Genomic DNA, 13240 nt, shown 5'->3' with positions numbered 1-13240 from the left:
ACACGATATTTCTGGTAGGAATTTATCATGAGATGCTGCCAGCTTTAGAGACTTTGAAGGTCTATTGGAAGTCTTGAAGGTCTTTTAGAAACCTTGAAAGTCTGTGAACTATTTGGCTCACATGCATCACAAGGTAATATAGATAGGGACGCTCAAACGTTGCTTGACTTTGCAAAGCAGAGGCACGCCCACAGCTAAAAGAGCTTCTGCTGTATGTATGATTCAGCAAAATTACTCTGGAGTACCGCGATAAACAATGTTAACCAGAACTTATTACCACGAAGAATGTCATCAACTTGACCTCAGAGAAAGCTCAGTCTAATTCATATCAGTGCACTGGTGGTTGCGGATAGCTATCCCATCTTGGTAGCCATCTACTCGCACGTGACCGTCGTATCTTCGGGATTCATTTCGCGAGACAACCACGAGAGTCACCAACCAAAATCATCCCAGAATCCACAACAGCATCCATCTACATACCTCCCCCGGGAGGTCGGAACCGGGGCAAGGGGGAAACAAACGAAGAAAAAGCTCTTGCGACCTCGTGGCGGGACAGTCCGCTCTCTCCTCCTCCGCCCCGTCTGCCCCGTGGAGAAAAAAAGCAGGTCGGCACGTCGGTCGACTCGGCCCTATCCACGACGTCGAGAGGACCAAGTCCACAATGACCCCGAGATGACAGACCACTTTCCAGTTTGCATCCCGAGGGTCGGCTGCTCCGGGGTTTGGCCGATGTTAAGTCCTGTTGGCTTTTTTGGCGTTTTCTTCCGGTTTTGCTACTCTTTTTCGACACGTTTTCGACGGGCCCTCTTCTTGGCGGCTTTGTGTTTTTGCCATTTGCTATTCGTCTTTTGCCTTTCCTTACAAACAAAGCTGTCTCATTTCGCATCTTATGCCCTAATGGAATCGATCAGCGTCTGCCGGATACCACGTCGTCAGCCCTAGATAGCAGCCATAGCATGAAGACGAAGGGGATTTTGCGGGCGCAGAAGTGTCGAGCAGAAGTTCTCTCTCGAAGATTGAGACGGATTTGACTGGTGACTGGTTCGTCGTTCCCTTCAGCTTTCATTTGATTCATGTTCAACAGTCCAACCAGTGTCCAAACCAAATAAAACCAGACACCCAGAGAAGCAAGTGCAACCCCCCCCAACCCCCCCCCCCCCCCCACCTCCTCAGCAAGCGTGTGCGAAGGCGTGTGAGAGCGGCGGACCGGAAAGAGGTGCGTGGAGACTTTTTGGAGACAGTCCTCCACATTTCCCCCGAGTGGGAGCCCGGACGAACTCCCCTTTTCACGCAAGGCGGGAGGATGATCGATTTCATCCAACGGGGGTCATCGCTATCGCAACCCCCTGCAGAATGAGTCTTGCAGGCTCGCAGCTAAAGCAGACGCGCAGCGTGATCGTTGTCCATCGGTTCCAAATGCCGAAAGAAGGATTCCCAAGGAAGGACTCGAAGGAGGGCTGGGCGTCAGCCTTTGGTCTCTTTGCCAAGCAATGTTCTGCAAGTCTAGGCATCATTGTTGTTGCTTGCTGGTGCTGGTGTTGCTCTTTTCTTCTTCCACTTCTCTCTCTCGACTTTGCATACCGCCTCTGCTCCTCTTTGCAGGGCCGCGACAAGTTTCCAATCTCTGCGTCTTGAATCTTTGCAATGGTCCGAAGAGCAGCCGTGAAGCAGCGAAGCTTGCTGCGGGAATACGACGCAGCTCGGGTTTTCCCCAAGGGTTAAATTTGGATCTTTTTGCCGTCATGGCCCATGGGAAGCTTTTCAGTCCGACCTTTTCCCCGTTCCATGGTCACCCATGTCATTGGGTCCACTACTGTATCGGCTACAGCCACATCTTAAAATCAGCTTTTTGCTGCAAAGACAGAACAAAGGCCTTGGCCGTGACGCTGTCAGTCAGTGTGTTAGGCTCCGGTTCCCCCAGGCTCAGCTCGAGAGTAGCATTTTTGGACGTAGCATTCTATTCGTACTGTATCCCTACCCCGTACCGTAAGAAGTCTGAGTATCTGCGAAAGTGGGAGAGGTTAAGAAAGAGGCCCGAGACTCGAGGACAAGCGCCCGCTGCCCACCCGCCCCTGTCCGGGGAACGCCCGAGGCCTTCATCCCGGCTTTTTAACCAACTCCTTCCATATCATCCCCCTCCACGTCCCCATTGCAAGAGCTGAGCTGCCAGTACCCGCTCTTTGGCACTTTCCTCGGTCTAAAAAGCACAGTCAAGAAGGCAGGAAGGAACTTCCATTGGAGCGTTTATATCCAAGAGCAAAGCTTTGGGAACTTGGCAAGGACGGCCTTCTTTGAAGACTCCGCGACCCTGGGAAGAGTAGACGACCAACGACAGCACACCATCTCCAGACTCCACGTTGCATCCCCTTTTTCTTACGGATTCATTGCCTCCAGGGAACCCGGCTGCTACTCTTACGCCTGCGAAGACTACCGGCCCTCAATTCCTTGGCCCCCCCACGTATCTTTGCCTGACGGGCTCTTTTCCAATCCTGGGTTTTCCCATTTTCCGGCTGCCTCATCTACCTTAATCCAGGCTTATCCTTTTTCAATTTCGTTTCTGCCTACCTACAGGCGACGGATACACCAAAGTGACGGACCGCCGATCGAGAATCGACCTTCTCTCTGCCCTACCATAGCTCCTACACCCTTACTTTTTCCCCCGTCCCCAACGCCGCCTAGGAAGACGAAAGAAGGGCCTCGAGGACCTGCAGAGACGGGAAGTACCTCGAATCCTACACACGGGCCCCTGCATGCGCCAGCAACTGTGAGGTGCTTCTTTTGGTCGAACGGGAAGAAACAGCACAGGCACACGAGATACATCTAGAGGAACCCAGGAACGAGCGGTACCAAAGGACGATTTCTGCGTTATTCCCCCAATCTTTCAAACGTGTCCCCGCCGCCTGCCGCGCGGCGGGCCTGCAATGTCAAGATGGAGGAGGAGAAGCACAAGTTCATCATCCCGATCCACGAACGGCGACAACCCGGGACCGTGACCGTCGACCCGAATTCCGTACCATCACAACCGCAACACCAACAATCACCACCACTCCCAAGCCATGAGGCTCAATCGCCCATAGATTCCTCTCCCAGGATACAACAGATCGAGTCCTTCACATCCTACCCGCCAGGCGCCCACCTCCGAGGGGACGACATACCCGATGCCTCGCCGCCGTATCCAGAGTCGAGAATCAGCTCCGAGGCGCCTGTCGTCGCCCCGGCCCCGGCGCCCGCACGAGGACAAAGCCACCACCACCATCGCGTCCCGGCTCCAGCTCTGTCGCCTGCCGACCCCGAACGGCAACAGGGCGGCACTTTGGCGACATGGAGACAGAGGTTTGAGGGTATCGGCGGGAGGGGGCCACAGCAGCACCCGAGAAAGACAATCTTGGGCCTGACCGTGCTGCGATTCTGGGCCGCAGTCGCACTGGGAGTCATCATCGTCGGCGTCGCCATCGCCGTGGGTCTGGCGTTGGGTTTGGCTAACCGGTACGTCTGACGAAAGAGCTTACTATCCACCTACCTTACCTTTCCACCCATTCCTCCTGTCAACTCTTTGTCTCTCCTCCTCTTCCCCCGTCTTCGTCATGACAGCCTCGAAGGCTGACGGAAAGCGTCCTCCCTCTTTGCGAAATTCAGCCCCTCCGACGACGAAAACGAACCAAAAGCCGTAATCCAACTACTCGGCGTACCCTCGCCCGCCCCGATCAACCCGTACTGCCCGCAACCTACCGCGGGCGTGAACACGACGGTAACCCCCTACGACGCCTCCGGCTCTCCCATCCGCTTCAACAACGACGAGGTAATGTCTTTTGACGTCCTCTGCAACACGTACTACCCGATGCGCCAGGGGATCAACCCGTTCCTCCGCGACATCCTCGTCATGACCGTCCCGGACATGCTAACCTGTATGACGCTCTGCGCCCAGTACAACCAGGGCTATAGCGATGCCGTCGGCGACGACGTGTTTCTCGACGGCGGAGGCATCTGCGTCGGCGTTGCTCTCGTCAAGGGCACGGCGCAGTTCTGTCATTTGCAGAATGCCACGGGGATCAACCAGACTGCCTCGTCTGGTGGTTTCGATGTCGATAGCGCCGTGCTTTCGGGTGCTTGGGCCGGTTTGACAAGCGTGGAGCAGATTCGGACGTTTGGCGGGAACATTGACGATGTCATTGGCGCCAACGCGACTACGACTGCGGCTGCGACGGCCACCACCGGTTAATCACGCCAAGTTAGTCGATTTTCTCGGTCGACTCTAGGAGGAGTAATGTTCGTGTCGATATTTTCATTCTCGTGTAATGAAACGAGGGATTCCGGATTTTTGCGAAGCGATTTGGAGCGTTGGGTTTTGGAGCCTCCCTCACCGTCAGAAGTCGTCAATTCAGAGACAGCATATTTGGGTGCCCCTCAAATGGACCCCAGATTGCTTCAGCTCTAGTGTAATGACTATCTCGAGGGAGGTCACCTTTTTGTTCGATACAGCGCGCGACTCTGATATTGGCGAAGCGTTGTGTGTTGGGCTGTATTTGGAGCGTATCTGGAGAGGGAAGCACTGATTTTGGAGGAGTTTTTTTATTGGGAGCTCCCGAATCTGCGATATTTGATCTGCCAGATAGGAGGCGTCCGGAAGGCACAGCGAGCCTCTGGTTTCAGATCAGCGGCAGCTTGAGGAGAAGGCGTGTATGTCTACGATCAGGGCACACACTTGGATAAGCTCATTAGTAGTGTCCAGTAGTTTGGACCACTGTGTCTGGAACGCCGCAAATACACGCAGAGGCACCAGGTGCAGACTATAGATGATGCTGCCAGTACAAGAGACGATCGATGGGAACTGCATATATCATGAAAAAGTCACTGTGTATTGATTCTCTCGTAAAACGTACAACAATTTTCATACCCTCAAAAGAGAACCATGTCCAAAACTCCGCTTTGAAGACCATCTCTTTGTGGCATCATACGCTGTTTACTACAAATACTTCCGCTAGCACGACGTCTCATGTACTCGTTTCCTCGCGCCCATCCACTCCGCGTCAGAATGTCTTCTTTGAGGCGTAGGTGTCTGAAGCCGAGCCCTCACGGGACGCGGCTAGTCGAGGGACGTAGATATTCAGACCGCCAGGCTCGAGCAACGGGACAGGTATGTGACCCGAGGGCTAGTTGCGCCACTCAGAACCGTTGTCGATCCCGGCGGGTGTGCCATTGCTTCCAGACGCCTTGTTCGTATCGTCGTCGTCATCGTCGTCCAGCACACGGGCGAGCTCATCGGGATCCTGCATCTTGGCATCGGGGTCAATGACACCCTCCTCGAGCTCCTCATCCCGGCGCTGGTTGTCCCGTTCGGTATCCAGAACACCCTCATCTGCGCTGACTGAGATGCCACGGGCACCCCACTTGGGGCGGCCACCACCGCGGCGGCCCTGGCCATCGTCGTCGCCAAGAGCTGGGGCGCTCTCCTCGTCGTCAGAGTGGGCATCAATGCGCTTGCCAAAGATTCTGTTGAGCAACCAGCCCCTGCGCAGGTCGTCGGCATCAACAATGCCACCGTTGCGGAGCTTGACGCGCTGGCGAGTGTAGTATACCCAGGCAAAGTCGACATACAGGGCCGTCTGGATGATGCCGAAGATGACCGAGACCGTGTTCGGCGCCTTATCGTTGATGTCGAGCTCACGCGTGATCCATCCGATCAGGTATAATCCACGGTACGAGCCAAGGGTGACGAGGTAGAAGGAGTCGATGACGGTCGGGACGGTCGTCTGGCGGAGCAAGAGCAGCTGAGGCAGGACGCAGATGGATTCGAGGATCTGGCTAAAGTCCCAAAGCCACTGTCGGCAAACGTTAGCAGCTGTGTGGCCAGCTTGACCGGGTTCTGTGCGAGGTGAGACTTACAACGCGGAAGCTCCAGTAGCTCTCAAAGATAAGCATGGCAAAGGGAGACAAGACGAGCGAGACGCCGAAGACGCCGGCGCCGACCTTCCAGGAGAGCTCGCGCTCCCTAGTACGGGGGAAGATCCACTGCATGGCCCCGATGATGTAGAAGGACGACGAAATGTAAAATATCTTGAAGATAAAGTTCCATGCTGATTGTTCGGAGAAAATATCGAGGTAGCGCGTGCAGAAGACCAAGGCGTACAGGCCCTGGGTGATGAGGGAGACACCTGCGCAAACGTTATCAGTGACATGCATTCGTATTGGAAGCTCGGGTAGCGTACCTTCAGCACTCCTGTTGCGATGTATCGCGAACATGAGGATGCATTTCGAGAGGAGATGGGAGATGTCTCCCATGAAACGGAATACCTGGCCAAGCTAGTTAGCGGGCGGCCTCGGGAATCACGTATCTGGCTCGACGCGGCACGTACGTTCCACGCAGTCATGGTGCCAGATGGGAAGTCGAGCTTCCAGCGTATTCCGGTGTGTAGATGAGTTGTGATGTGGTTGGTGGGAGGGACTCGGGGAATGCGATTGCGACACGCAAACAAGAACGGACGGGAAAAGGAACGGCAGCTCCGTTTCACATCACACGAAGGCCGGCGAGCTGCCCACGGCAGTGGGGAGAGAATAGAATCGGATGAAGCTCCGTTGAAGAGGCCGGATCCGTCTGAAACGAAGCTCGGCGATGAGGAGGGCGAGAAGGTGTAACAAGCGACTGAAGCGAGCAGTCGAGGATTGAAGCTATTTCCAAAGTTGAAGTGCGGGAAGGTTACGGATACGAAGCTCGAGGTTCCCTCCTGCCAGTTTCCAGATTCAGCTCTTACGCCGCGCGGGCAGTCACGCAGTTGCGCCCCCCCAGCTGCACCTGCACCAGCTGGCCTTATCAGCTCGAGCCTGAGTCTTATCCGTGCTGGGGGAAGGTGACGACAGCCCCCAAGGCCCCCAGCCACGTTGTCCTGTCAGGAAGCGTTGCTATTGGCTCAAATGTCTCAGGGTCGCTTATGTAACCCCCACCTCAAGGGATAGCGCCATTGAAGAAAGGGTGGATATTGACCCAACATTACCTGCGCCGCTGCGCGTATTGCCATGGCCATGCCCAATTGAGAAATGCATCTTCAATGAGAGCGGGGAGCAAGAGCTAGGTAGAAGGTGCTCGTTGACCGAATTCGGCTGTCTATGACCCAAGAGTTGTTTTCATGATGAGTTGGATGGCCTTCCTCAGAACGCCTCGGTCGTCCTCAAACGTGAGCTTCTGAACAGCTTCGTCAAGACCAAAGAAGCTCGCACTAAACTGAGTCTCCCCGCCAGCCGTCTCTACCGCTGCTCCCTCCTCAAGAGTCGCAAGGTACCACCAAATCAGTTTCACTCTAGCCCCCCCATCGAGCTCTCGCATCGTCAGCATAAACGGCTCCGTGATTCCTCGACGCGCGGCTGCTTGATCGGGAGCATTCGCATCGTCATCCGGTTCCGGCGCCCGCGTGGCCATATCAACAGGCAGAAGTCGGCAGCGTAAGCCCGTCTCCTCCAACACCTCCCGCAAGGCTGCCTCCTGCCTCGACTCGCCGCAATTGCGTCTGCCCTTGGCCAGAAGCCATTCGTTTGTGGCCAGGTAACGGAGCAGGCAGACCCTTGCTGGGTCTTTGGACGAGTCGAAGAGGATTGCGCCGCAGCTTTCGACAAAGGCTTCAGAGGCGTACTGCCTGGTGACAAAGTTGGAGGCTGCCATTTTGTGCCTGCCTTACCCGCTGGCTTGGGTCGGTCTATATCGTAGCGCGAAGCGGAGTCCTCTTCCCGCAGAGTCGATCGACACAATCTAGCAGGATGGTGTTGTATTGCAGAGTCGTCAGTGCACAGGCTCGGCGCTGTTGTTTTTGGCGGGGATCCTTGTCTCGCTTGCTTCCGCGCCGGTCTACGGATATTCGTACAAAGTCTGGCTGGCCGTGCTTTCTTAGGCCGACCGGGTTGCGTAGCTGTTCACGGCGCTAGCCGTCAACGGATCGGCCGCGGAGGCCAAGATATCGAACTGGCGTGTCCAACAGCCATATCAGAAGCTACGATGATGAATCAGGGTAAGGTTGCTAACAGACAAGCAGACGACAATCGCATTTTCTCCACATTATTTGCTCTGTATGTCAGTGCCGCAACTTCGGTATGGCCCGACGTGAATTTGAGCATGAACTTCGATATTACCATCCTCTGCACTCGGTGCAACCGATGGCAGTTTTCTGAATACGACCAAGGTTATATCGTATCTCGGGAACTAGTGAGCCAGCCATCCTCTACTGACAAGCTTAATTTCTGGGGACTAGTATTTGGTACCATCATCTGTATCCAAGAGGATACCTTTGGTTGATATTCGCATGCAAATCAGTAGGCTCAACTCAAAGTCTGGAACAAGTTACTCCAAAATGATTCTCGAGCCTTGGCCAGAATTGTAGGATATGGATCGGCCACGACACTACCGAGATCCCACATATCACCTGTCGGTATGGAATGAAATGCAATGACCAGGCCACGCATCTCACCGCGTTGACTGGGACTCTGCAATCACAAACTGAGACGGACGGCTTCCGGCGCCGATGAGACAACAAACGCGGCCACCTGAGCGCAAAACAACAAGCCCCGTCCCGTCCTGTTCAAATTTCCAGCGGTCCCCTAAATGGGCCAAATGGGGACAAAGATCGAAGCCAAAAGGCAATCGGAGCGACATCCCCCTTGGGGCCCCTTGAGCCCCTTGAGCCTCATTAAAATTCCACAGCATTGCGCCGCGCGCAGCAAACAGTAATTAAGAAAGACGTCGTAAGCACATTGTTCACGCAGCGTGGGGTTTCCTCGGGATGTGGGCGGGCAACAACAATGCTGCATAGGCATGTTGCCCATTTTCCCATTCCAAAAAAGCAACCCAACCACATGCAAGGGCCACCCAATGCCGGTTCGCCCGCGAGATCTTTAGTGCGGGATAGGTGCGGGACACACGGCAGCGCCAACGGCACCGTGGGAGGTCACCATATGACGCGGCCCAGCCAAAAAAGAAGCACCAACAGAGGCACCGCTACCGTCAAAGGATACATCCCACACCCATGCTTGGGCCTTGAGAGAGAGTATTTCGGCCCTCTCTGGGGCGGCGCAAGCTCACCCCGGGCCATCAATGGCGGGTAATTCGGCCCACCAAATGCCCATGGCTGACGCTTCCCGTCTGCTTTGCTCTGCTGTTGCCCGTAGGAGACGGCCAGTGGCTTATGTGTTGGTCCGGCCGTTTGTGCGGTTGTCGCAGTGCCGGCGCGTACGTAGGTACATGTGGGGTGAGCTGGGAAGGGAACATGGGTTTTTGAGAGAGAATCTCTGCCGCAATACCGCCCGCGCCGTTGGGGGCTTGCAACTTGCGTTCAAATCCGGAGAGGCTAAGCTTGTTGATCACATCAGGTTTTTTTTGGGGGTCTTACGCGTGCTTTTCTTTGCTAACTTGTTGGTTTGGCCCTTGGAACTGAACACACCCCCCGGTCTGGCGCCCTCCGCCCCTCTCTCTCTCTCTCTCACCCCGTCGATGGATGGGTAACCGGGAGCACGCATCGGGTTCTTCGGCGGATTGGGTCGTACGTACACTACACTATGGGATGATGGGGGGAAATAGGGAAGGAATGTATGCATCTCCATTGGTATAGGTAGAGGTAGATAAAACTAGTGCAGTCCCCCCCCTCTCTCCTCCCAAGGTGCTTCTTATGTGAGAGAAGTGATTGGGACTGCATCTGTCGAGCTTGCTTTATCAAAGTTTCCCTTGGCTTGAACATCGCTCTCAAAAAAGTCCAAACGGCTCTTACTAATTGCCTCTTGCCGACTTTCGATACCTCGTTGCATACTCATACTGCAGGAACTGGGGGAAGAAGGAACCAAGCGCTCTTGCTCCCTGTTCAACCTGCCTGTTTACCGCCGCACCGCAACCTTTCGATGACGTTTTGCCCAGACGAGCAGGAAGGGAAAAGGAATTAAACGACCGCAACTTCCAGAGATTCGAGAAATCATAATCTCTCAAATTCTATACAAGCCGAACTCACACATTTTTTTGAGCTTCAAAAGGTCGATATCAGCCGTATCAAACGGGGGAAAATCAGCCAAGATGCAAATCGGACGCCTCCTTTCGACGATCGTCGTTGGTCTCACCATCGCGCAAGCTACACCGATCCAAGACAAGACTTCAGCCTCAGCATCAACCACCGAAGTAGAAGAGCTCAAGGAGTCGCGGGGCAAGGCTCCCAAGTACTTTCAAGAAGCAGAGTAAGTCCATCAGATGCGTCTCATTCAGAAGTTCACGGCCTTTGTTCGACATCCTTGCGACGATGAGATTTGGGATGGGATGAGAAGAAAAGAAGAGACCAAGCGTCTTCCCGAAACTCTAATAAACCATCCCACGAAGATCATCACCAGCGACATATTCAACAGGATACACGGATACTAACACCCACACCAGCTTCTCAATCCACTACGACGCCCGCTTCGCCACAAAACCCCTCAACACAACAGCCCAGCGCGAAGCAGTCCAGGTCCTGATCCAAACCTACCTCGCCACCCTCCGCGACCTCGGCATCCAGACCTGGCTCATGCACAGCTCCCTTCTCGGCTGGTGGTGGAACAAGCAAACGCTGCCCTGGGACGCCGACGCCGACGTGCAAGTCACCGAGAACGGCATCAACTTCCTTGCCGCCTACTACAACATGACCACCTGGTACTACAAGTACCCGTCCGTCCCCGAAGGCCGCTTCTTCCAGCTCGAGGTGAACCCCAACTACGTCCGCCGCGGACAGGACAGCTTTGACGAGAACAACGTCATTGACGCCCGCTGGATCGATATGGAGAACGGGCTGTTTATCGATATCACTGCCGTTCGCTATGTTGAGGACCATCCTGAGGGTAATGGCGTGTTGGCCACCAAGAATGGCCACGAGTTCCGTGATACGTCCCTCTATCCTTTGCTTGATACCACTTTTGAGGGTGTCAAGGCCAAGATCCCCTACAAGTACAAGGAGATGCTCGTCTCCGAGTATGGGGAGAAGGCCTTGACGAATCAGGAGTTCAAGAAGTAAGTCACCAAACAGTCGCATCCATTGTGCCCATTGTTTGCTAACGCTGTTTTCTAGCCATAAGTTTGTTGACAGCAAGATGGAATGGGTTCCCACTGATGAGCTCTGAGTCACGAGGCATAGGTGGTTGTACGATTATCACGGATGAGTGTATGAGCTCAGGCGTTTGTGCCAAACTTTCGGTCAAGGTGCCCGCCATTAAAACGTAACGGTCTTCATTTGTGGCGTTAGGGAATACCCAAAGCTCTGTTTTCGGCAAGAAAAATGCCAATTTTCGCTCCAAGTCAAAACTCTGTCTGCATGCTCGCTGTCCATATTCAACTGCTCTTCGTGTCTCCAACCTAGTCCTCGTCAAGATCCTTGACCACCACCTCCGCCATAGCACCGCCACCCTCCACTGTGCTGATATTCCTGATATCGGGTTTAATCACATGTTCCTGCCTCTGCTGGGTTTCCGAAGTGCTGCTCCAAGCACAATCGTCCACGATCCGCTTCAAATGGCCTTGTAGAGCGTGAAGGTGTACAATTAGGGGGCATTCCAGACCACCACTGCAACTGTGCGGTTTGTTCCTCGTCAAACCGTTGACGCGCTGAGCAATCGCCGAGAGAGTGGTGTCTTCCTGTCCCATTATATTAAAGGGCCATAGCGTCTGGCGCGCGAGAAGCTTGAAGTACTCTCCGATACGAGAGCTTTTCGTACAGACATCATTGTGCAGTGTCCAGTTGCGACATGAATGGCATAACTTGGCATCGGACGGGTGTTGCCGTCCGCAGCTGAGACAGAGCCGTTTGGCGGTGAGATATCCTTCGCTATGGGTGCTTAGGGGGCCTTCGAGAGACCAAATGTGGGCGAAAGCTCGTACCAGGCGGTTGTTGATATCAACCTTCAGCCCATCTAACGTTGATTCGTGTTAATCTAAGGTGTTTGATGCATACTAACCTCCATCGAGCTGCCGTGGCGTGGGGAAGCGCAGGAAAGAGCAGAAACGGGGGGGAGATGATGGGGACTAGCGAAAGTATAACTCCGTCAACACTTACCAAACGATTTACACTCATGTGAATTTATGAGCGGTAGCTTTTCAGCCCAAATGTCTTGAAACCTCAACGAAAGGTTGCAAACAGCATATTGCCTCAGCTTGGCGAGTTCGTCTTTAGCCTCAAAATTGTCCACTGACTTTAAAAGCATTCCAACGTCCACAACGGATGGCTTTCCGCTATCGATAATGGTATGGAGGGCTCTTGGGCACCATATACCGATCCAAGGCGCGAGCGCGTTGTTGCACTCCAAGTAGACGCTGGTTTCCGAGACTCCTAGAAGCTCTCTGACGTCGAGTGTCTTGTACTGATCGATGCTGGTGTGATGCAAGACTGAAAGTATGCATCGGAGGGCGCGGCTGTGGATTCTCGGTTGCCGAGGGGAGAGATGGAAGAAGATGACCTTGCACGCATCTTGCATGCTGCACTCTGCATCGATCAACTTCGCAAAGGTCGCCGAGGCGACCCGACAGATCTGGGAGGATACGCGGAAGCCAGCGAGCATTGTGTTCCGAGAAGCGAGAAGAATGACGTATAAGTCTCCATCGGGGAGAATGACTTCAGAATGCCTAGTGTAGGGTCTCAGAGACCCAGAAGTCCCTTTTTGCGGCGACTGCTAGACGCCTGGGAGCTGAGGATAACTCCCCATAGGCTGTTCTTCGTGGAGCTGTCGTTGCCCAAAATCTGTTCGGCTCTCGATGCTGCTTGATTGCATGTCGTTGATAGTCCTCTCGGATGGTTGATCGTCGCCGTCCACAGTGATAATCAAGAGCGGCAATATAGCAGAAGTGGTCGTGGCAGTTTTGATGAATCAATAGAGTGACGCAGAATAGCAGATGTTGGGTGGATGAATGGATCGGTAAAACGAGGCAGAGAGAACAAGGAGACTTAAAAAGGGAGCGAAGGAGAATTTTGTTGGATGTCATTTGCAAAGCTTTAACAGCAACCGATGCTTTGTTTCGTGCTTTCCTTTGAGATGTCCGTCCCGATGGCAACCACCAGCACCATGTTCGAATAGGTAAGACCTGCCTACCGTGTCTGTCTGGTACCGGGGAAAAGACCCGTTGCCTGAATCCTGAATGAGCAAGGCAGCGTAATTCGTTGACTGGAAAAGTTTCCTTGAAGGTTGAATATGGCAGCAAGCTCCTTCAGCACCCCAACGCGTGTGTTTTCATTGAGTGTTTGCTTGCTTCTGCCAGCGCAGA

The 13240-nt window shown here is 54.0% G+C and overlaps 7 protein-coding genes across 7 annotated transcripts; 3 read left to right on the top strand and 4 right to left on the bottom strand.

The window, feature by feature from the left end:
• Window positions 1-24: 24 nt before the first annotated feature.
• BDP55DRAFT_649790 (uncharacterized protein) lies at window positions 25-1135 on the bottom strand. The gene is made up of 2 exons (XM_060573934.1): window positions 614-1135; window positions 25-581 (listed from the first exon to the last, which is right to left on the bottom strand). The coding sequence occupies exons 1-2, from the start codon at window positions 884-886 to the stop codon at window positions 432-434; spliced, it is 423 nt and encodes a 140-aa protein (XP_060433841.1). The 5' UTR covers window positions 887-1135; the 3' UTR covers window positions 25-431.
• Window positions 1136-1490: 355 nt separating this feature from the next.
• Window positions 1491-2162, top strand: BDP55DRAFT_627844 (uncharacterized protein; the record flags this gene model as incomplete). Its single annotated transcript, XM_060571811.1, has 1 exon — window positions 1491-2162. The coding sequence occupies one exon, from the start codon at window positions 1491-1493 to the stop codon at window positions 2160-2162; it is 672 nt and encodes a 223-aa protein (XP_060433840.1).
• A 767-nt stretch (window positions 2163-2929) lies between these two features.
• BDP55DRAFT_506854 (uncharacterized protein) lies at window positions 2930-4192 on the top strand (the record flags this gene model as incomplete). Its single annotated transcript, XM_060567675.1, has 2 exons — window positions 2930-3486; window positions 3637-4192. Coding segments are annotated over 2 exons (1113 nt in total), but the record flags the coding sequence as incomplete, so codon positions are not given.
• Window positions 4193-5101: 909 nt separating this feature from the next.
• Window positions 5102-6689, bottom strand: BDP55DRAFT_340166 (ER lumen protein retaining receptor). Its single transcript, XM_060566914.1, has 3 exons — window positions 6207-6689; window positions 5884-6152; window positions 5102-5819 (listed from the first exon to the last, which is right to left on the bottom strand). Exons 1-3 carry the CDS (start codon window positions 6277-6279, stop codon window positions 5151-5153), a joined length of 1011 nt encoding a protein of 336 aa, XP_060433838.1. The 5' UTR covers window positions 6280-6689; the 3' UTR covers window positions 5102-5150.
• A 410-nt stretch (window positions 6690-7099) lies between these two features.
• Window positions 7100-7651, bottom strand: BDP55DRAFT_690878 (uncharacterized protein; the record flags this gene model as incomplete). Its single annotated transcript, XM_060576910.1, has 1 exon — window positions 7100-7651. One exon carries the CDS (start codon window positions 7649-7651, stop codon window positions 7100-7102), a length of 552 nt encoding a protein of 183 aa, XP_060433837.1.
• Window positions 7652-9641: 1990 nt separating this feature from the next.
• On the top strand, window positions 9642-11348 carry BDP55DRAFT_649783 (LicD family-domain-containing protein). Its single transcript, XM_060573933.1, has 3 exons — window positions 9642-10197; window positions 10391-10999; window positions 11058-11348. The coding sequence occupies exons 1-3, from the start codon at window positions 10040-10042 to the stop codon at window positions 11107-11109; spliced, it is 819 nt and encodes a 272-aa protein (XP_060433836.1). The 5' UTR covers window positions 9642-10039; the 3' UTR covers window positions 11110-11348.
• On the bottom strand, window positions 11342-12615 carry BDP55DRAFT_543894 (uncharacterized protein; the record flags this gene model as incomplete). Its single annotated transcript, XM_060568447.1, has 2 exons — window positions 11342-11895; window positions 12039-12615. Coding segments are annotated over 2 exons (1131 nt in total), but the record flags the coding sequence as incomplete, so codon positions are not given.
• Between the last annotated feature and the right edge of the window lie 625 nt (window positions 12616-13240).

Source organism: Colletotrichum godetiae, assembly GCF_030913485.1.
Source record: "Colletotrichum godetiae strain CBS 193.32 chromosome Unknown BDP55scaffold_6, whole genome shotgun sequence".
Classification (NCBI taxonomy): Eukaryota; Fungi; Ascomycota; class Sordariomycetes; order Glomerellales; family Glomerellaceae; genus Colletotrichum; species Colletotrichum godetiae.
The sequence above is the reverse complement of the archived record's forward strand: the minus strand, read 5'-3'. Positions and strand labels throughout refer to the sequence as shown.

Excerpts from the sequence above, each read along its gene's own strand:
- BDP55DRAFT_340166 (XM_060566914.1), bottom strand. The coding sequence starts at position 6,279 with ATGGGAGACATCTCCCATCTCCTCTCGAAATGCATCCTCATGTTCGCG. Across the intron at positions 6,153-6,206 it reads TCGCAACAGGAGTGCTGAAG|GTGTCTCCCTCATCACCCAG; the intron begins GTACGCTACCCG and ends ACGTTTGCGCAG. Across the intron at positions 5,820-5,883 it reads GCTACTGGAGCTTCCGCGTT|TGGCTTTGGGACTTTAGCCA; the intron begins GTAAGTCTCACC and ends GTTTGCCGACAG.
- BDP55DRAFT_649790 (XM_060573934.1), bottom strand. The coding sequence starts at position 886 with ATGCGAAATGAGACAGCTTTGTTTGTAAGGAAAGGCAAAAGACGAATA. Across the intron at positions 582-613 it reads ATAGGGCCGAGTCGACCGAC|ACGGGGCGGAGGAGGAGAGA; the intron begins GTGCCGACCTGC and ends TCCACGGGGCAG.
- BDP55DRAFT_649783 (XM_060573933.1), top strand. The coding sequence starts at position 10,040 with ATGCAAATCGGACGCCTCCTTTCGACGATCGTCGTTGGTCTCACCATC. Across the intron at positions 10,198-10,390 it reads AAGTACTTTCAAGAAGCAGA|CTTCTCAATCCACTACGACG; the intron begins GTAAGTCCATCA and ends CACCCACACCAG. Across the intron at positions 11,000-11,057 it reads ACGAATCAGGAGTTCAAGAA|CCATAAGTTTGTTGACAGCA; the intron begins GTAAGTCACCAA and ends GCTGTTTTCTAG.